General features: G+C 53.0%; 1 protein-coding gene across 4 annotated transcripts in view; it reads left to right on the top strand.

The window, feature by feature from the left end:
• Positions 1–22,121, top strand: part of BMP1 (bone morphogenetic protein 1) — a 37,869-nt gene that overhangs the window by 9,982 nt on the left and 5,766 nt on the right. For 2 of the 4 annotated variants that reach the window (XM_019714355.2, XM_019714347.2), the window contains exons 3-16: positions 121–285; positions 426–543; positions 846–1,024; positions 1,794–1,899; positions 3,361–3,485; positions 4,049–4,164; positions 11,022–11,124; positions 12,555–12,671; positions 12,932–13,077; positions 13,207–13,402; positions 14,470–14,595; positions 15,335–15,495; positions 15,873–16,053; positions 19,973–20,098. In XM_019714355.2, the coding sequence (XP_019569914.1) occupies positions 121–285; positions 426–543; positions 846–1,024; positions 1,794–1,899; positions 3,361–3,485; positions 4,049–4,164; positions 11,022–11,124; positions 12,555–12,671; positions 12,932–13,077; positions 13,207–13,402; positions 14,470–14,595; positions 15,335–15,495; positions 15,873–16,053; positions 19,973–20,098 (1,965 nt within the window). Of the gene's footprint in view, positions 1–120; positions 286–425; positions 544–808; positions 1,025–1,793; positions 1,900–3,360; positions 3,486–4,048; positions 4,165–11,021; positions 11,125–12,554; positions 12,672–12,931; positions 13,078–13,206; positions 13,403–14,469; positions 14,596–15,334; positions 15,496–15,872; positions 16,054–19,292; positions 19,657–19,972; positions 20,099–22,121 lie in introns of those variants that run through there. The other 2 variants (XM_019714378.2, XM_019714369.2) reach the window with 2 other exon arrangements.

Below are 22,121 nucleotides of genomic sequence, written 5' to 3'. Positions count from 1 at the left end.
GGATCGATTTTGGTTTACAAATAAATATGGAATCCCCCAATAATGAGGATTGATTATAATGTGTTTCCCCCTCGTCTTCTTCATTCACTTGCTACCAATGTCTTCCTCTTTCAATTCCAGGAAACTCTTCTACTCCCAACTGCCAGCGTGCTACTGGGCAGCCTCAGAGGAGAAGCCGTGGCAGATGGAGAAGCAGGACCCGGAGCCGGCGGGCAGCGACTTCCAGACCAGAGCGCGTATGGCCCGATGGGGTCATCCCCTTTGTCATTGGGGGAAACTTCACTGGTGAGCGTGATGTTGGGGCAGCCCGGCCGTGCATGGTAGTATGAGTGGTACCTTCTGCTATCTGGCGTCCACTCCTGAGCAGTGGGTGGTGGTGGGCTCATCTGGACACTGTGACAGCCTGGACTCCTTCATCCCGGCAGGCAGCCAGAGGGCAGTCTTCCGGCAGGCCATGAGGCACTGGGAAAAGCATACCTGTGTCACCTTCCTGGAGCGCACTGATGAGGACAGCTATATTGTATTCACTTATCGACCCTGCGGGTGAGCAGGGGCCCCTGGGCACAGCACCCTCATTTATCTCCTCAACCCATGTTCTGCCCTGAGCACTGCAGCTGCCCCACCTGGGCAAGGCCTTGCATCATCTGTCCCCTCCTGCCATGGGGCATCTCCCCAGTAATGCTCCCAGATGTGGCTGTGACCCCATCACACAGCCTGGGCACCCCTAGGCTCAGGCCCCACCCCTGCCCCGTTGCTCCCCACCCCCCTGGCAGCCTAGCCCGGCCCCTGAGTGGATGCACTCCCCCAGCTCGGGACCGCCCCCCTGAGCTGGCCCCGCCCTCCAGGTGCTGCTCCTACGTGGGTCGCCGTGGTGGGGGCCCACAGGCCATCTCCATAGGCAAGAACTGTGACAAGTTTGGCATCGTGGTCCATGAGCTGGGCCACGTCATTGGCTTCTGGCACGAGCACACAAGGCCAGACCGGGACCGCCACGTCTCCATCGTGCGCGAGAACATCCAGCCAGGTACGCGCTTCGATCTGGGGTGGGGGATGGGGGTTGGGGGGTGCACTGTGGCTCCTTCCCCAGCCCCTGCTCCAGGGCCCCTGGTGGGGACGGCAGCTGCTCCCTGGAGCCATCACCTTTGGTCAACTCAGCATATAGTCTTAGCCCTGCCCAGGGCAGGTTGGTGCAGACCCTACCCTGGAGGCATCTGCTCTGGCGAGTGGCAGCTCAGGGACCACAGATCAGTTGTGGAGCTACTGTGTGTGTGCAGTGGGGAAGGGGCCAGGTCCTGGACACAGGAGCCATCCCGAGCAGCCAGAACCCAGCTGGCCTTCAGGGTGGTGTTTGGGGAGGGGTCGACCTGTCCCTCATGCTGCCACAGCCTTTCTCTTCACTTACCCAGTCTTCTGCCCTTTGTTCTGTCCTCTAAGGGTTTTTTCTCTCTCCTTTCTCCTCGCTATGCTCTCTCTTCCCTCCCTTCCTGTTTCCTCCCTCTCTCCCCAGGCCTCCTCCACTCTTCACTGCTTTCATCTTGCTGTGGTTCTAGAAATGGGCACTTCCTTCCCATACTCCCTTGAGCCTTCCCTGCAACACGTCCTCCTTCACTCTGCCCCTCTGCTGGACACTCTTCTAGAGACCCGCCCCTCCCCCCAAGCTTCCCTTGGCTGCTCCCTGGACCCTCAGGTAGGGGGGCATCTCTCCAGTACAGGGAGGACCCCTTTCCCCATCCTGCATCCTGCACAGACCTGCCCCCTCCTACCCCCCCACACCCTTTTCCTGGTCTTCGCAGGGCAGGAGTATAACTTCCTGAAGATGGAGGTCCAGGAGGTGGAGTCCCTGGGGGAGACCTACGATTTCGACAGTATCATGCACTATGCCCGGAACACGTTCTCCAGGTGAGAGATGGGCCTGGTCTCTTCTGGGGCAGCCCAGCCCTGCCCTCTGTGGGCCTCCTGCTTTGCACCAGGCTGCCCTGGTAGGGTAGTTAGCAAGGACAAGAGTGGGTCCTGGGTAGCTGCAGCCCCCAAGCAGAGGACCTGTGGTGCTGCCCGCCTGCTTCTATCCTCTTCTACCGTGGGCCCATGGCAGGGCCAGGACTCACAAAGCGTAGGTTCTTCACCTAGAGTTGTGCGTACCGCGCGCACCTGGCCCAGGAGGCTGAAATCCAGCCACTCGGCAAGCCGCGCGCTGTGGCCCTGAAACTGTGTCAGCCCAAAGGAGCTGAGCTTATCCCTCCTCTGAAGACCGAAGGGGGACACATTTTTCTAATTGGGAGCACCCTTTTCTCATCCGTCTGCCTTTTGGTAATTGGCAGATTTGCGCAAAGACTGGATTCTGCTCTGGACCAGCTCCCTCCCCACCTCACAAGCACATACACACCTACTCTTTATCCTGGGCCCAGGTTTCCAGAGTTACAGCCAGAACCCCAAGGTAGTGGGCCAACCTCCCCCACACCAGCTTCTGAGCCTTGTGTTGTAACCGACCCTCGTCCTCCTCACCCTCCTTCCCGTTGGACTTTTCCCACGCCTGCCTCTTTCCTCATCCTCTATCTGCCCTCCCGCTCAGTCCCAGACAGCAGCCCTCCCCCCTCTCCTCAGTTCTCCTAGACCCACTCTTCCTGCCTCCAGACCTGAGGGAACGGAGACCAAGGAAGGGTGGTGAGGTCATCCTTCTCCCCACACCCGCAGGGGGGCCTGTACATTTTCTGCCACATCCCTCCCTTCTCCCTGCTGAGTCCCACCCAGCTGGTGTGAGTCAGGGGCCCTGGGGAGGTGGAGCTGCCTGCTTCCCCTTCTCTCAGATGGAAACACCCAGGATTTCACAGGCAGGAACTGGGAGGGCTGAGACATTGATGGATCGTGAGCTGGTGGGGCTGTCCCAGGGTCTGGTCTGGCCACGGTGGAACCTGCCCTTTGGCTTTGTCCCAGGTGCTTTCAGAAGCAGCCATGCCAACAGGGTAAAGCATTGGCATGGGGTCATCCTGGGAGAAGTGCAGTCAGGGCTGAATTAGCACAGGGGCCACAGAAGCTGACTGGGTGCGGCTGGAGATATGATTGACAAGGGGTCTGAAGCTCTCCTGGGGCTGGGAGTTGGGGCCAGGTTGAGTGGGGCACCAGTGGGTCCCTGACCTCCCAAAGTGTTTCTGGGGCTCCCCCAGTCTCCTGTGGTGTGGCTGCCACGGAGCAGGGTGGCTGCTGGTCAGTGGGCAGCTTAATGACAGGGTGAGATGTCTCCACCCGTCCCTGACCCCGTTGCGGAATGTCTGGGTTCTGGCAGGGCCGTGACCTTGGACGCACACAGGCATGCCACCCCTCTTTCCATCACATTCTCACCCAGACTGGGCTTGTCCTCCTCAGGGGCATCTTCCTGGACACCATTGTTCCCAAGTACGAGGTAAACGGGGTGAAACCTCCCATCGGCCAAAGGACACGGCTCAGCAAAGGGGACATCGCCCAGGCCCGAAAGCTCTACAAGTGCCCAGGTTGGGGCAGGGAGGGACGGGCCAGGGAGGAGCGGAGGGTATGGCCCCAGGCAGGCAGAGGCCAGGACTTGGGACCAGGGAGGTTAAAGCTGTGAGTCTTAGAGAAGGCCAAAGCTGCCTGGTGGAGGGGGCCCTCAGGGAGGGGCAGTGTTCAAGTTATGGACCAAACTGGAACTAGAATCAGGTGGTGGTGAAATGCTGAGCCACCCACTTTCTGAGGGTCTGGGAGAATGAGGGGCACTAGGAGCAGAAAATGGGGAGAGCAGAGCAATTCTCAGGGAGTGAGGAAGAGTGAGGTCCACCACAGGAACCTGACCTTAACTCTAGAACCCACTTGCCTTGACCACAGGGCACCCTGTAGCACTAGGCAGGGAGATCGGATGGTGTGAGCTTGTCTGTGAGAAGGGGGTGGATCTTAAAGGGACAGGACCACCCAAGACCCTCCCCTCTCCTCAGCCATTCTCCTCTCCCCCAAGGATGCTAGGGTGCAGGGTGGGGAAGCCTGAGGTTTGGGGAATCGGGTGCCTGCAGCCAGCTACCCAAACATTTCCTTTCCTTGACAGCCTGTGGAGAGACCCTTCAAGACAGCACAGGCAACTTCTCCTCCCCTGAGTACCCCAACGGCTACTCTGCCCACATGCACTGCGTCTGGCGCATCTCTGTCACACCTGGGGAGAAGGTAACTAAACGTCTCCTCCTGTCAGGGCTGCAAAGTAGGAGCACATAGTCAGTGTAGTGTGAGCGACCAACCAGGAGACAGTAAAACACATCCACCCCACACGAATGACGCAGCACGACAGTGAGGAGGGGCTTCTACCAGTAGTTGTAAGTGAAGGCTAACTCGCAAGTAGCACTTACTGTGTGCCAGGCACTTTTCTAAATGTTTCTCGGATCCATTTACAGGCTTTTCACATGGAGTCTGGACCTCTCACCCACCCCTAGACCTTCTGAGTCCTTTGTATTTTTATTGCTCCCAAGAGTCAGCATTAAGACTTTGTTTCCCTTGATTGGAATATGGTACTTAATGTGCTAGTGCAGCCTTAAGTAGCCTTGAGCTGGATTAGGTTTTATTTCTGGTCACATTGTTCATTCCAACAGTGCTCAAGATCATTTTGAATCTGAACTGCACCTTCCAACAGGTAGCCATCCCTTTTACTCTGTCATGAGCTCATTTGGTAAGCATGCCTTCTGGGTCTTCGGAACCAGGTCTTTGATCAAAATGTTGAATGGGACATGAATCAAAACAGATATAAGATCTCCCTCTGCACTGACGGTGAGCCATTAATGGGTAGGTTTTAGGCAGAGTTGTTCCACCAGCTATGACACCACTTAATGTCATTACCATCCAGCCACAGGTCACCACCTAGTTGACCAGGATGTGCGCTTCTTCTGAGACCACTCCATTGTCATCTTTATATCCCTGGCACAGGATGTGGTTAATAAATGCCAAATATGTAGATGAATTGCCTAACCAAATCAAGTCTACTGTTCCACTTAGTAAAACCCCTTTTAAAAAGGAAGTGTAATTTGTGACATGCCTTGTTTCAAGTTAACCCCAAGTGACTCCTAGTCATCAAATGTTTTTTTCCTAAATGGTCACAAACCATCTGTTTAATTGGAAATTGACATTCAGCTCGGTGGTTTGCAATTCCCAGAATTCACTCCAAACCCCTCCTCCCAACACACACATGCAACGCGCACCACATACAACCCCTCTGAAATTGGGAAAGCTTTTGTTCTGAGTTCTCAAAATTACAGACACTGATCACATCTGCAAGTTATTTGAATGTCTTCTGATGTCATTCTTGAGCCTAGACACAAGAGCCAACTTAAAGAGGTGCTCACTGACTCCTTATATGTTATTGAACTTCATTTACTTTCAAAACTATGCTTATTTTATTTTTGTAATTTGAAGATTATTTCATTAATGGCAGATTTTTACTGAAGGTTGAGTCATTCTGTCATCTTTCTTGGTTAACGTTCTACCATCTTCCCTTAAAAGTGAACCCATCCCTTCCTTGTACTTGTTCTGAATCTAACTTAAAAATTGCGATCCTTTTTGCTATCTTGTACTGACTGTGCCCCGGCTTCCTTCATCCCTCTGCCAAGGGTCTTCACTATTCCAGCCTTTGGAAATCTCACCACAAATAATAATAACAACTAATGATTATGGAGCATGTGATTGGCCAGGCATGTGTTAAGATCTTTATGTGTTATATCTTTTAATTAGCACAACAATATTATTATAGGCGGGGCACTAATGATGCCCTCATTTTGTATAGGAGAAAAAAGCAAACTTGGAAAAATTAAGTAACTTGCCCACAATCTCATAGAACCTGAATTATGACACAAAAGTCTGCGATTACAATGCTGTGTGTATTCTAAGGCCCCGTCCCATTTCAGCAACTCCTGAAGTGCCCTTCAGCAAACCTGTGTACCCACTATGTGGCCAGCACTGGGGATGGAAATGTACATGAGACAGACCCCGGCCCCAAGGAGCGCAGAGTAGGGTAAAGCGTTCCTTTCTTTCCTGTTGAGAAGGTTTGCTCATTCGGCAGGGGCGTGGCAGCTTGGTCAAGCTCTGTTTTCTTCCCTGTTCCCCTGGGCTGGCATGGGCTGGCCCTAGTCTCTAGTGGACACATGGCTTTGCTGAGCCTCTGTGTGCCTCGGACCTGCTCCCTCCATAATTCCAAGAAGACTTCCCATCCTTTATCGGAGGCCTGCCTAGAGGTCCAGGGAGAGATGTGGGCTGCAGGTAAAAATTCCAGGTTAATCAACGCATGGTTGTAGAAGTAGCAAAAAATAAAACCCACCCACGGTCCTAATGAGACTGTAGAGTTGTAAGTGAAAGAAAGATAGAACCCTGGGAGACAGACTGTTTAAAAGGCCTGCGGAGGCTGGGGAGCCAGAAGAGGATGGCATCATACAATAACGGCCACTCTTTGTTACTTAACAATTACGTTCCAGGCAAAGTATCAGTCATCTTACCTGCATGACCTCATTATTCTTTAACAACGGTTCTGTGACATGGGCACGATATCCCTATTGGATAGATGAGGGAGCTGAGGCTCAAAGGGCATGAGTAAATGTGCCCAAGTATACACAGTAGTCGTGGTGGAAGCAGCATTCAATTCTAGGATTGTCTGATTCCAAAGTCTATGCTGTTTCAACAGTAAGCCTTAAATAAACCCACCGGTGTCAGCTGGTGGACTTTGGCCTCTGTTTGGCTGCTGAAAGGTTGTTTTCCACTGGCTTCCCAGTTCTTGGCTTATTGCCAGAAATGCAAACTTACCTTATACAACTGTGCAAGTCAGGAGTATGTCAAGCAAGAGAAAGAACCTCTTTGGAAGGCTTCTTTGAGGATCCACAGGTCTCTACACTGCACGTAATAAGCAGCTACCCTGAAGAGGATTTACAGCGTCGCCCGAGCTGGGAAGCCAGCCTCTGTGAGGAGGAAAGTGGTTTCAGAGGGAGATCATGGTCAAATGTTGCAGAGGAGTGAAGAAGATAAAAGTTTAACATGCCTTTTGGATTTATGAGTATCCACCCTCATTCTCATCCCTGCCTTCTGCTATCTTGCCTATTCTTCAAGTTCCAACCCCAATTCCACCTCCTCTGTAAGGCCTTCCCCGACTCCCACCTCTCATCCCCCAACCGACAGAGATGACCCCTCCCTCCTTTGCAAGGCCTGTGCAAGGCCTTCCCCTAAGTCCTGCTTCTCAGGCACTGAAGGGTGTGGGGCTCTGAGGATGGAGGGGAAGTTGAGGCTCATCCTTTGCCCAGCTGTCGGGCAAAATGATTGGCAGGCATGAGGAGGCCACATAGAGTGGTGGTTAAGGGCGTAAGTTTAAGAGCCAGTGGGCCTGGGTTTGACTCCCAGCTTTGCTCTTTATTGGGTGTATAATCTCGAGAAAGTTGCTTAACTTCTCTGTGCTTTTGTTTCCCCATTTGTAAAATGGGCCTGGTGGCAGTCCCTCCCTCATGGGGTTGCTATGAGGATTAAACTACTTGATGTCCGTGATGTGCTTAGAGCACTGCATATCACATAGTGAGAGTTCAGTCAACGTCAACTGCTATTCCCATTCTCTGTTCAGCATTTGATAAATGAGTGGGCCCTGGCCAACTTTCCTGGGGCCCATCTGCCTCCCTCTTACTTCCAGGATTCTGGTCTGAACCATTTCAAATATCAAAATATCTTAAGCAAACTCAACTCCACAGACATGTGTCAGACACCGTTGTAAACTTTAACTACGTTAATTTAATTCCCCTCAGGCCTATGAGACAGGGATTATTACCTTTACCATCTTACAAATAAGGAAAGGAAGGCACAGAGGCGTTAGATGATGGGCCTAAGATGGTGCAGCAAGACCAGACTGAAGCCAGACAGTGGGTCCCCGAGGGGTGACATGTTCTCCCAATTCTTCCCTGAGAGCGTCCAACAAACACGAGGAGCACACGTGGGGTGCACCTGGAGACTCCGTACCCTGTATCTCATTGAATCCCCTGACTCCCCAGGGCAGTCATGGGGATCACCTCCATTTTTCATACAAAGACGCTGAGACACAAAGAAGTGAAGCCATAGGCCCAACATCAGGAAATGGTAGAGCTGGCCAGGTTTTCTTTGGCAAAGGGGAGTGCCCCTGCCACCAGAGCACAGCTGTTTCCACATGACAAGTTGTTACAACTCTTAATTAGACACCTCCGGTCTCAATATAGTCATGGCTCTGCCTCCTTGTAGGAGTCCCTAACCACCAGCACAGGTCGCTTCCTCCCGTGTGAGGCAACCTCTGGTGCCTCCTGCCACGTAGGAGGTCTCGGGTGGGCCCTTTGGGGTTCCGCCGGCTGGGTGTGTGTGGTTTCTTCTTTAGAGGGTCTGAGCCGATCCGCCCTGGACAGAGCCAGGGTTGTTTCCGAGGAGGAGGGGACAGTTGCTACTGTTCTTAGCACAGCTGGTGAGCAAAATTGATTGGCGGGCCCAGTGAGGCCACCCAGAGTCGTGGAGGAGGGTGTAAGTTTAGAAGCTAGAGTGCCCTCATTCGGCCCTCTGCATTCCTTCTTTCATCCAGCAACTCTTTAAAAGATATTTTTGTGTTGTTTATTATATGTAAGAGAACATATGCATGTTGTAAAAGTTTTGAACAATATAGAAATGCATAAGGTAAGAATGGAATATTATCGCCTTGATCCTCTTCCAAATGCCAGTCCTCAGTATGTCCTTCCATAACCTTCTAGGTGTGTGTGTGTGTGTGTGTGTGTGTGGTCTTCTGTAACTTGCCCTTCACTCAACAGTAAATCATGGTCATCCTTCCATGTCAGCACAGACAGATCTAACTCAGTCATTTTCATGGCTGCTTATCATACCATCATCTTGATGTCCCTTCATTTAATTATTTAATCATCCCCTGCAGGTCTCTATTGATGGATGTTGACAGAAGTTTTCCCAAGTTTTCAAAAATGCTACCATAAATATCTTGAAACTTATATTGTTATACACTCGGGCAAGTATTTCTATTGAATATATTCCTAAAAGCAAAAATCTATTCAAGAGATATTCATTAAGCACCTACTCTGTGCCATGCACCAAGGATTCCATAGTGAATTAAACTTCCTCTGCGATCATATTTCCTCATTTTCTAAAAGGATAAAATATAGGGTACTGGCTCCATAGCAAGAGCTGAAACAGATTTTTCAACCTGTTTTTCAAAATACCACGACTTATATTTTTATAAAAATACTGTCAAGGATTAATAATAATTATCAAGAGTGATATAGTGGGCTTTTCAAAACACGATCGCACTCGCTTACACCTCAGAGTACCACAGTTAATAAAAGGTCGCCAAACATAAACATACTTAAACTTATGAATCAAAAGAAAAGAAGGAAGATGGACCATGGGTCCAAGCTAGGTAAGGAGAGATGTGAGGAACTGAAGGTGACAGGCAGTGAAAATGCCATAGGCTCGGGGGATTGAAGGTCATAGTGAACTGGAAGGATTATGGGCTCAGTACATAAAGGGAGTGAACGAGGAAAAATTGGGGCATGTGGATGGAGAGTGGGGTCCTTGAACTTGAGATTCTGAAGGATGGGGTCTGGAGCACATGCTATGTGTGGCTGAGAAGGGGCAGAGACGGGGAGAGAGAAGGTTGTGGAACGGAGAGGCCAGGGAATGGAAAGAATTGTCGAGGTAGATACTGAAGTCACCAAGTATTTTGACAGGGCTGGTGTTAGAGCGTGACCATCAGCCAGAAGCTCTTCCTTGACTGGTCACAGGTCGCAGCATTGATACTGGCTGCAGACAGCGATTGCCAGCACCTGCTTTGGGATCTTTTTCATTCTGGCCTCTTTTTCTGTCTGCTTCTAATTCGGCAGTGAGCCAGAGGGGAGACAGACCCCTTTCTCCTCCAGCAGGGAACCCTGCTGGCACCACACAGGTGGGCCCCTTGGGCTTATCACGTGTCCAGTGCACACACCTCACTGTTCCCAGCAAACTGTTCTCTGGAGTTTCTGCTTGTTGGACTTAGAATACGCAACCGGTTTGGGAGCTCATTCTGGAAACTACTAAGGAAGCCATTTCCCTCCTAGAAAGTGTGCTTCTCTACTTATGAATGTGCTTTCCTACTGGGAGACTTGGTACTTAACAAGGTGTCACATTCCTCCAGGATTAGGTGAACATTTGGTGGGTTCAGAGGCTGAAAGGAGTTTGTGAGTGGGAGGCACTTGTACAGGGGCGTTGCCTGTACCTGTGAGGTACTGTGTCAGGGTGAAATGTTCTGCATTTTACCTGTGAAGTAGCTGAGGTTCAGAGAGGTTGGGTGATTTACCCAAAGACTCACACCAGGAAATGCAGAGGTGAGATTCAAATCCAGGCCCATGTGATTGGAGTCTTGAGGTTTTTTTCACTAAGTGATTTTTCATGCACATATCTTGTCCTTCTAAGTCCTGAGCTACTTGACAGGAATGTATCTTAAACTCGTTCACGAGAAGGATTCAGATGGGGAAGGACATTCCCTTCTGCAGTTAACGTGACCTCGTATCCAGAGTCAGCATTCAGTAAAGATGTGATGATGAGTGACTTGGCCTGTCTTCCCTCTGCCTGTTCCCTCTGGGCCCTTCATTCCTATTTCAGCCCCTGTACCATACGCCACCTGTGTCCTTTCTCTCACTGAGGAGACCTCTTCCCGGGAAAGGTACTATGATTTATATGATTTAAGTTGACCATGAGGAGAGCTGGGTTTGTTTAACCCAAAGCCATGGCTCCTTATGAAGGGAATCAGTAAAATGAGCCTGCTCACGCACATATTCATGAGGCCACGCATTTTCAGGGAGGACTGGCCTGGGATATCTTGGAAGAATGCAGGACTCCAAACAGGCACACAGCTGGGGAGGAGTGACGTTTCTGTGCCAGGGAGCTTCTTAACTCTTTGTTACCCGCAGCAAACCACCTCATGAAAGCAGGGCCGTGGTCATGAGGCTGGCGGGTGAGGCCTGTGAGGTGTGGAGAGCAGCGTAACCTTCTTCCTCCCCCTGTTCCCCTAGATCATTCTGAACTTCACATCCATGGACCTGTACCGCAGCCGCCTGTGCTGGTACGATTATGTGGAGGTCCGAGATGGCTTCTGGAGAAAGGCACCCCTCCGAGGTAATGAGCCAGCCCACCCCTGCCTCCTCTGCAGCCGACTGCTTTAGAATGGCTTCATGCTCCCCCAGGACGGCCAAGGGCAGCACCCTGCTGTGGGAACCATGCCTGCGAGCTACATCACTAACTAGCTGTATGACATTGGGCAAGTCCCTTTCCCGGTCTGGACCTCAGGGTCCTTGGTATAGGGCCTCCCTCAGAGTGGGTCTCCCTCAGAGTAGCTGTCCATGTACGGGTGGCGGGAGTCATCTGAGTTGACAGAGGGAGATGAACAACCTATTCTGTGCATCCCCACAGTTCCAGGCTCTCTTCCTCATCTGAGTGATTTCAGAGGCTCCATTTTCTTTGTCTGCAAGGTCTGGCCTGAGGGTGCCCACAGTGCCGTCTGGTACACCATGAGGGCTCCCGCCATGGCACAGTGGCCCAAACTTGTTTACACAAGGGGGTGGTGAGTGAGTAGGGAATGAGTGGGTCAGAACCAAAAGAGAGAAGGTGCTTTAACAGACATAGACTTAGGGCAAAGAGAGGTGCTCTAAGAGAGTATTGGCATCGAGCCTGAGGAGCTTTATGAATTCTCCTTCAATCTGGACACCATTCTAAGTAACTCAAGACTGCTCCTCAGCAGTAGAACCTTTGTCCCACAGCCTGCGCCGGCAGCAGGCTGACAAACCCTTGCTAATCATATTTTCCCCCCAGTTTCTGATACTCGAATATCTCTTATTGCCCAAAGCAGCTGCTATTACAACACTTCCTTCCTGTAGCCGTGTGAGCTTTTCCAAGATTGCAGTTTCTTTTTATAACTTACATCCCTAGGTCAGCACCCCCTGTCCCTTCCTGAAAGTTGGGAAACATCCATCTTATTAAGAATACACAAAGCATCCCTGGTTGATTTCTTGACTACGAAGAATTCCACAGATGGCCAGCCTCATCCACTTGTGTGGATTCTTGTCAGGTTTTATTTCAAAGGGGACATTTTCTAACTCAGTCCCCGGATCCTGGGATTTATCTGCGGTCCTGTGGCATCCTCTGCATTTGATCAAATGACACATTTTGTAATGTACAAGAAAAGCTGTCTTCATTCTTTCTTATTGTTTACATGGAGATCAAGTAAGAAAATATATGTAATGATGGTAATATGCTCTCATGTACAGTTGGTTATTGTGAGGACTCACCTTTCCTCCTAGAACCAGACTCATATCCTATCTCTCAAGTACATGAAATCCTCTAGAAGGGTACTGGCTCTTCAAGGCCAAGCTGGACCCAGGACCAGACACAGGCCCACTGAAGGGTGTGCAGTCTTGGGAATATATGCCAGAGCCCCGGAGCCCCCCAGACAGGTGGGGCAGGCTTCCTGGAGGGACAGCCCTGGTGCAAGAAGGGGAGAGGGACTCACTGCGGGCCCCCCTGCCCCTCTGTCCACACCATCTGCGCAGGCCGCTTCTGTGGGGGCAAACTCCCCGAGCCTATCGTCTCCACCGACAGCCGCCTCTGGGTTGAATTCCGCAGCAGCAGCAACTGGGTCGGGAAGGGCTTCTTTGCAGTCTACGAAGGTACTAAGAATGGAGGATAGGGAGGAGTCAGATGTGGGGTCCCTGGGCATCCTAGAACCAGCCCCTCCTGGCACCCTAGGGGCAAGATTGAGTGCCCAGGAGGGAGGAGGAAGCAGAGATCCAGGTGGGATTGGCTGGGATGGGGAGGGGGGGCCCCCTGGGACGCTGGGGGGATGTAGGAAAGGGAGTGGGGCTCTCGAGCAGGGCAGAGCATTCTCACTGGCCTCCCCTTTTTCCCACCTCACACTGTGTCCCCAAAGCCATCTGTGGGGGAGATGTGAAAAAGGACAATGGCCACATCCAGTCGCCCAATTACCCAGACGATTATCGGCCTAGCAAAGTCTGCATCTGGCGGATCCAAGTGTCTGAGGGCTTCCACGTGGGCCTCACCTTCCAGTCCTTCGAGGTAGGTCCGAGACCCTGCGATCCTTTCGGGCCCCAGTTGCCCCCAGGGCAGCCCACCTCTCTGAGGGCTTCTGGATGTTGGGTTCTGGCAACCAGAGCTTCTCCTGCTGATTGAGCCCCCGACACCCAGATCGAGCGCCATGACAGCTGTGCCTATGACTACCTGGAGGTGCGTGATGGGCACAGTGACAGCAGCACCCTCATCGGGCGCTACTGTGGCTACGAGAAGCCGGATGACATCAAGAGCACGTCCAGCCGTCTGTGGCTCAAGTTCGTCTCAGACGGATCCATTAACAAAGCTGGCTTCGCTGTCAACTTTTTCAAAGGTGCCTCCTACCCTGTCCTTCCACCCCACCCACCCCGTGGCCATTCCGTCTCCTCCTTTCTTTCTTGTTATTTTCTTATTTCATTGTTAAATCTTATTTCATTGTGGTAAGAATGCTTAGCGTGCGAACAACCCTCTGAACACGGTGTTTAAGTGTACCAGACAATATTGCAGACCGCAGGCACTATTGTTGATGGACGGTTAGTCTGGTTCCACATCCTGGCTATTGTGAATAGTGGTGGGATAAGGTCATTCCTTCTTCATTCACCCATTCGACACAGAGACTGTGAGGGATGCATAGATTCTGGCCCCCTGCCCTTGAATTTATGGCCTAACTGGGGAGAAAAGGTCAACCCCACTGAAAAACTGTATACCTCATTGAGGAAATGACAAACTTACGTAAGAATAGCTGAGACATGGTAGGTGCTTGATTATGAATTGAAATGACAACACAGGAGTCGCTTTCATGTCCAACAGTTTGTACGGAAGGAGGGCCCATAAGGCCTAGAGGCAGGAAGTGCTGTAGGAGGTAGGCGCTCAGGGCGGAAACCAGGCAGTATGGACAATTTATCAGCGTGACCTTGGGCAGAGGGTTCTGCCTGAACCTCATTTCCTCCTCTGTAAAGTGGGGGTGGTAATATCCCCTCCATCACAGGCTTCATGTAAGGATGGAAAGAGAAATGAAAGAATAGTTCTTAGATAGGACCAGCGTAGGGGAGGCACTAGGAAATGGTGGTGGCCACCAGCCCAGCCAGTGTGAGCAGAAGGAAGGCTCTGTAGCATCCCCCTGTCCCCTCCTTCACGTCACTACCTATCCCTTTGGGGCTCTGATGAGAAGAATCCCCAGGGGACCGAGTGGGTCCTGAGCAGTCATGGGGTGTCGGGGGGCCCTGGAGGCCATGGCCTCAGAGCTGAGTGGCTCAAAGCTGACTTCCTGCTCTGGAATGGGGCTAGGAGAGGTCACAGGAAGCCTGAGGGACCCTGAACTTGACTCTTAAGCAGAAAGCAAGAGAAGGAACCTGGGCCCTGGCCTGGGAGTCACTGACACCCTTTCCTTCCAACCTGCAGAGGTGGACGAGTGCTCTCGGCCGAATCGTGGGGGCTGTGAACAGCGGTGCCTTAACACCCTGGGCAGCTACAAGTGCAGCTGTGACCCTGGGTACGAGCTGGCCCCGGACAAGCGCCGCTGCGAGGGTGAGTATTCCCGGACTACCCCAGGACTCTGTTTCCTCCCTACCCCAAACCCTCCAGCCAGATCTCTCATGCCCTTGGACAGACCCCTTCTTGAAACGGCGAGGACTCCCTAGCACTTTCTTTACCACTTGTGGATAAGGAATACATTTCATATTTCCATCCCCCAGAATACATTGTCACCAAGGGTGATGTACTCTGGCATTTTTGTTTCTCTTTTCCATATTCTGTTTTTTGAATGCTGATGTTGACCTACGGATTGATTTCTTTACCCACCAGAAGGTCATGATCCACAATTTGGAAACCACTGTTTTCAGATAGGCACTGAGTTTCAGCCTCTCCCTATCGATGTTTCCAAGACGCTGGTGGCAGTACTTTGTGGTTCACCGACTCCAGCTCAGCCTGGTCTTAGTGAATGGCTTCTCTCTACTCACCTCCGAGCAGCCTCCCCTCCATGCCTTCCAGTCCTCGTGGCCCACCGGCGCTGCCTTCCTCGAGCCCCTCCCTTCCTCTCCCTCCTCCCTCTCAACAGATGGCCTGGCCTGCATGAAATAGAAGTGGCCACACGCACTCACTCATCAACTCCTTGTGCTTTGAAGATATCCTGCCCCGTCCTTGCCACCTTCCCTCCAGAGAGACCAGACCCAAGCCCCCATCTCCTTAATGCACCCAGCCCACTTCTCCTGCCCTTCCCTAGAGCGGGGACTCTTGGAAGGTGATGCCACCTCCCTTGTGCCCCCAGCTGCCTGTGGTGGATTCCTCACCAAGCTCAATGGCTCCATCACCAGCCCGGGCTGGCCCAAGGAGTACCCCCCTAACAAAAACTGCATCTGGCAGTTGGTGGCCCCCACCCAGTACCGCATCTCACTGCAGTTCGACTTCTTCGAGACCGAGGGCAACGATGTAAGTGCCGCCCAGGGTTGAGGAGACGCAGGAAGGTCTGAGGCATGGGAGCCCAGCGCAATATCTGCTTCCTAGCCTCTGAAAGAAATACTCCAAGAATGTCGAGGGTTTCAGGGAAGCAGGGGAGCTCAGGGAAGAAGGCCTTGAAGCCCTGGGAGCACGTGGCATGTGGGAATGAAGGACCTGGTGTTGGGCTTGTGTGGGGAACACAAGAAGATCCATCAAATGGCAGCGGGGCCACCCTCTTTTGAATTGTTAGATTCGATAAAGCAGGTAACTGAAGGTGAAAGGAGCCACAGCACAGGAAGCCTCCTGGGTGGGGGTGGTCAGGAGAGGCTTCCTGGAGGAGGTGGGCCTGGAGCTGCGCTGCCCTGCAGGTGTGCAAGTACGATTTTGTGGAGGTGCGCAGCGGACTCACAGCCGACTCCAAGCTACACGGCAAGTTCTGTGGCTCCGAGAAGCCGGAGGTCATCACCTCCCAATATAACAACATGCGCGTGGAGTTCAAGTCCGACAACACTGTCTCCAAAAAGGGCTTCAAGGCCCACTTCTTCTCAGGTAACCTTGACTCCCCAGCTCCAATTCCACTCCCCTGCTTCCTGCTGCTGCATCCTGCTCTCCCCAGACCCCCTGCTGCCCGAAGCAAGGTCTGTCCACTGCTCCCCCACTAGCCCTCCACCACCAGGCCAGCCCCTCTGCCCTGAACCCTATTATTCCTGAGCCCTTAGGGCTCTCTGGCGGCTGGCCTGAGGCCAGGCAGGATGTAGGCAGGACGTGGGCAGGACCCAGACAAGCAGAAATGAAGGGAGAGGGAGGTCCAGGTGTCAGAAGCCTGAGAGAGGGCAGGCCCTGAGGCCAGAGGATAGGATGAAATGCAGAGAGCAGGAGGGTGTTTGCTTTGGACTCTGTGGGCCAGATCTCTAATCTGATCCTGCAGGTGCCAAATGGGTTCGTGGCCTGGAAGGAGCCTCCCTCCTTATGATACCAAAGCCTTCCTGCTCCCCCTCCACCCTCAGTGGGAGACTCAGGTCCAACCGGCATTGATTTTATTTTACTTTATTCTTCATTTAAGCAATGTTTTCATTCATTCATTTTATTATTATTATACTTACATATTTATTGTTATTTAGTTTATTGAGAACTTCCCCACGTAAGGCTTGGGGTCGAGCCCCTTTGATGGCCCCATCTTCAGGTAGCATAAATGGTAGATCATAGCCACTCTGAGCTTGACCGCCAGAGGTCCCAGGAAACCTCTTGCTGCTTGATTGACCCCTCTGTCCTTGGCCTTGGGGCTAGGCTGGGAAGCAACTGGTGGTCTTGCAGAGGCTGTAGGATCCAGGACACAGGCAGTGCAGGGAAGGCGTTCCATGGAACTGAGTGTGGGGGAGCGGAAAGGCTTTGTGGGGAGCAGTCCAGGGGTCCTCACCCCCAGCACGCCTGGTGGGCTGGGCATGGGGTGGCAGGAAGGCAGGAAGCCCACGGCCCGTCCACGCTGCCTTCCTTTTCCCCTCCTTTGCCCAGGATCCTGCATCCTCCAGCCCCCTCTGTGGCCGCCCTACACCCCTGCTTGCCCCGCCTGGATGCCATGCACTGTCCCTGGGTACTGGTTCCCTGCTTGGCACTGCCAGCCACTCTGCTCTGCTTCAAGTGCCTGCAGTCCCTGCCCTCTGCTTTCCGAGATCCTCCCCTTGCAATGCAAACCCCTTTCTTCCCTGTGCTCACCTGGAACTCCTAGGAGGTGCTCACCAGAGGGCTGAGGGGACGTTAACACCTACTCATGTGGGCTTGGCCCCAGGGAAACCATTACCTGCTTACTCTCGTCTCTTTCTGCCCTTCTGTTGCTCCAGTCTTGGAGAGAGAGGGGGACTGACACCACGTCTGTCAGGCCTAGAGCCCAGGGCTCTCCATCCACGGTTACTGCCCTGCCCTGGCGTGGCACTGTGCCAACCCCACCCTCAGCCCTGCACAGAGACGCACACACACACGTGCATACCTGCGCACACACACGTACATTGCCCTGTCGCACAAGAAACCTGCAGAGGACCCTCACCAATGGGCATCAAGGTCCAGCCCTCAGGGCATGGGGCGTCTGACTCTGGCTCCCAGGAGGGGGCTCTTTGGACTTTTGGGACAACCAGCCAGGAGACTCTAAGCCAAGAAGGAGAAGAAAGAGCCTGAAGACCTTCAGTCTGACCCCAGCCACCTTCCGGGGCATTTGGCACTGGAGGGTGAGTGCCGTCTCCTTGTCTGGGCCCATGGCCATCCCACTCCCTGCTCCTGCCCCTCCTGCAACCTGCCCCCTGGTTCTGACGGGAGGCTGTCCATCCCCCACTGGGCCAGGGCCCCACCCCGGGACGCTAAAGCAGGCCTTCCCTAGGACTTATTTTTCTCTCATTCATTCATTGAGCCATTCACTTACCCATTCACTCATTCATTGGGCAAGTATTTTTTTATCCCTGCTATGCACCAGGCCCTGTACTAGGTATTTGGGGTGCAAATAAGAGGAAGGCATGGTCAAACATTTCAGGGAAATTTTTGCTTAGTCCATGAGCTCCCAGCGTAGTCACCAATAAGTTCCTCGGGGACACCCCAGGACCGTCATAGGATGCTCATCCCCTCCACCCCACCCCACTTTCCTGCAGGGCTAGTTCAAAGGCAGCTTCCACAGACCCTCAATCAACGTCCCTGTGATGCTCTAACTGAAGAGCCCTACCGAGGGACTTGGGGACTCTACCTCTTGGCCCTGGGTTCCTGTTGGCCCCAAGAGGTCTGGCCCACCTGAGAATGGATTGGAGAAGTAGGGTGTTCTGGGGGCGAATGCTCTCCATCTCAGGCCCCTCTCCTGACGAAGACCAGTAACAGGGCTCCCCTTGTCAGAGGCCCACCTAGCTATTTGAATGCCAGCAGGCAGTTTTCTACCTCACAGTTCATCTCTGGCATTCTGGGTGTCCATTCGATCCACACACCTTCCCTGAATGCTTGCCCCTGTGCCAGGCACGTGGTCCCCAGAATGGCCACAGACAGACTGGTGAACATGTGGGTGTGACATGCACATGCCTCTGTGACCCTGTGTTTGTCTGTGTCACTGCACATGTTTGTGTGTTCACAGGAGAGTGCGTGTGTGTGTCCCCTGGACATGAGTAGGTATGAGCATGCTGGAGTGTGTATCTGTTGTGTGCACATGTACACAGATGGGTGGATGGCTGATAATGTGTATGTGCGTGTGTGCTATGTGCCTGCTCATGTATCTGTGTGTGAAGGGATGTGGGTCTGTGTGAGTCTGTGGGTCAGTGTGAACCTTTGGGTCAGTGTCTGTGCTGCCATGTTCAGACAACAGGACCTCCATGAGAGGATCCTGTGTGTGTGTGTGTGTGTGTGTGTGTGTGTGTGTGTGTGTGTGTGTGTCTAACACACTCTGTAGCTGCAGCAGCCAGAAGGAGAGAGCAGAACTCTCCCTCAGGTCCATCCTTTCTGTGGACTGCTCCCCTCTGCGGGAGACTGTTTTTCTTCCCCTAGTGCGCGGATCTTGTGCCCATCCCTGCAGGCCTTCTCCCCGCCACCAGCTTTCTCCCCATCCATCCATCCCCTGTTGCTGTGCTCCTACCACCGGCTACCCCTCTGTGACCTGGCTGCGCCAGACATGGCCATCCTGCATGTGTGTCCCTGCTGCCTTCCCGCCCTGCCCTGTGGCTCTGCCTCCCAGGCCCCGGGTCTGGTTTTCACTGCTCTCCCTGTCTGGTCCCTGCCCTCCACCCCCCACCCCTTGGTCCCTTTTCTCCTTCTCTCTCTCGTTTCAGAAAAGAGGCCAGCTCTGCAGCCCCCTCGGGGACGACCCCACCAGCTCAAATTCCGAGTACAGAAAAGAAACCGGACCCCCCAGTGAGGCCTGCCAGGTCTCCCGGACCCTTTGTTACTCAGGAACCTCACCTTGGACGGAATGGGATGGGGGCTTCAGTGCCGCCCACCCACACCTCCGCTCTGCCATTCCGGCCTGCCTCCCTCTGGCCGGACAGAACTGGTGCTCTCCTCCTCCCTCCTGTCCCCCTCACAGGGGACAGGGGAACTTCCCTGCCCCCACCCCCTCCCATTTTGATGGTGTCTGTGACATTTCCTGTTGTGAAGTAAAAGAGGGACCCCTGCGTCCTGCTCCTTTCTCTTGCAGTCTGCTTGTCCGTGTGTCTGTTTTTCCACTTGTCCGTCTGTCCAGTAAGCAGGTAATGGTAGAGGGTTCCCACACTGGTCAGTTGCAGACCTGGACCTCCCTCCACCCCACTTTTACTTTTTCTCCCCACAGCTGGGCCCCTTTAGGCTGGCTACGCTTGGCGCAGGGCCGGACCCCACATCACCTTGGCCTCTCGCTCCCCACCCAGCTCCCGGGGGGAGGAAGCCCAGCCAGGCCTCCCACTTCCCCTGGGGTAACTGCCCGGACTTCAGCCCTGCACAGACCTGGGGTCTGCCCTTGTTTGCTCCCCTGCAGACAAGGACGAGTGCTCCAAGGATAACGGCGGCTGCCAGCAAGACTGTGTCAACACCTTCGGCAGCTACGAGTGTCAGTGTCGCAGTGGCTTTGTACTCCATGACAACAAACATGACTGCAAGGAAGGTAAGTGATGCTAGTTTTGGGCCCCAGAGCCTGCCGGGCACCTTGTCTTGCCTGTAGCATATGGACCTGAAGGGCCAGAGGCTGGGGAATGGGAGGTCAGCAGTGCCACAGCCGTCAGGCTCAGTTTAGACTCCAGGAGCTGAGTGACCTCTAAGGTCACCTCATTTCACCTCCTGTCTGGTGCATAGATCCTCCCGGTCCAAGCAATATCCAAGCCACATTTACTTCCCGTTTCTTTGTGCACGTCAGGAGAGGAGGGAATCACCGCTGTGTCCAGGCTCCATTTTAAAGCTGTTCTGGTGGTTAGTACGTCGTCAAACCCATGTCTAAGTTCTTCTCTTTGAAACAACCTCCCTCTGGCTGACAGGTGAGATAGGACAGCAGTTAAGATCATACACTCTGGAGCCAGGCTGCCTGGCCCAGCTCTGCCACTTAGCCAGCTGTGCGCCCTTGAGCAACTGACTTCTCTCTGCACCTCAGTTTCCTCCTGTGTGACAGGTAGATGGTAATAGCACCCACGTTGCAGGGGCATGGGGCTGTGAAAGGCTCCGAGCAGTGCCTGGCTTATCACAGGCACAATCATGCGTGTCACCATTATTGCTCACACTGCTGACCCGGGGACACTCAAAGCTGGGCTTCTGCCTCCCAGACACTGAAACCCTGCAGATATCTGAAAACAGCCCTCGTGTTATCCCCGGTATAATCTGGCACAATAGAACACTGCTCTGTTCCGAGGCATTAATTCCATGGTGGCCCTGCCTGCTGGGAACATAGAATCCCCCCAGCATAACACAGACTTGCCACTGAGTCTCTCTGTGACTTTGGGTGAGTCACTTCACTTCTTTGAGATTCAGTTTCCTCACCCATGAGATGATTTAAAAAAAAAAAATGGTACCTACTTCTCAGGATACTAAGCTACACACATCTTGCCTTGAGCACTTAACACAGTGGCTCGTACTTGCCTCTTCTCACCATTATTAGGTGGCCAACCAAGGTATAAACAAACTACTGGCCAGAATACACAGAATTGAAGCCCTCGGCAGTGACCCAGTAGACACTCAGGGGCTTCCAACCCGGTCACTTCAAGCTCCCCAAATATGGAGTGCCTGGCTCATGGAGCCCCCACATCTTTTAGCTAGAGGGGTCCTTATTCTGATGTTGTCTAAACTGCATTTTATCTTTGTACCCTCTATGAAAAGGGGGGTTTCGCTAAAGAACCCTCAATGTCAACATCAACCAGATAGCAGGACAGGATTTAAGCTTCTTGGGAAGATGGCTTTTAGAAACACTCATGGTTCTTTACTCAAGGGATAAGCTAATTACAAATCAGTCAGTATTTCTTGAAGCCCTGCTTAGGTGCAGTGCTGAGCAAGGTTCTGTAGGAGATTCAAGAAAGGAGCCCCTCCCGCCCCCGCTCCCACGGAGATTGCTGTCTAGCTTGGGAGAGAAGTGGGTGTGCAAGGAAAAGCTAGAGGGCATGGGAGACCAGGGTAGGAACGGGGGAAGGCAGTGTGTGTGGACATGGGAAACCGAAGAAGGATATGAAACAGCTCCTAATTCAAACAGGAGGGCCAGGAGCTCTACCTGCCTCCACCGGGGCCACTGGGCAGGCTTTGAGGGTTCCAGTCTTCTGTGGGTCCTCTTGGCTGTGCACTTATCCTGTGAGCCTCTGACTGTGGGCACAGCTGTACGGCCTGCACCCCACCTGTTCCTTCCTCCTCCCCAGCCCAGCAGTGCACTGCCTGCCCACTTTTCCCAGAGGGACTTATCAGAATGGATAATAATGAATAATGAGCCCCGGTTTTAAACTTCTTTGTGAGGCCACACTTTTCAGAGGCAGAAGGCAGATGGTAGTGGGTCGAGGGGCCATAAGTACTAAGGATGTGGTGATAGCAAGTTTTCTTGAAGGCCGGCCGAGGAGAAAAGCAGAGAGGCTGGGTGGCAGCTGGAGGGGAATAGAGGGCCGTGGGAGAGCTGGTTTAGGACGGGCACAGCTCAGGAAGGCTCATAGGCTGGCAGAGCT

This window comes from Rhinolophus sinicus, linkage group LG07 (genome assembly GCF_036562045.2).
Source record: "Rhinolophus sinicus isolate RSC01 linkage group LG07, ASM3656204v1, whole genome shotgun sequence".
In the NCBI taxonomy this organism is placed as follows: Eukaryota; Metazoa; Chordata; class Mammalia; order Chiroptera; family Rhinolophidae; genus Rhinolophus; species Rhinolophus sinicus.
This window is presented reverse-complemented; position numbering and strand designations above follow the sequence as displayed.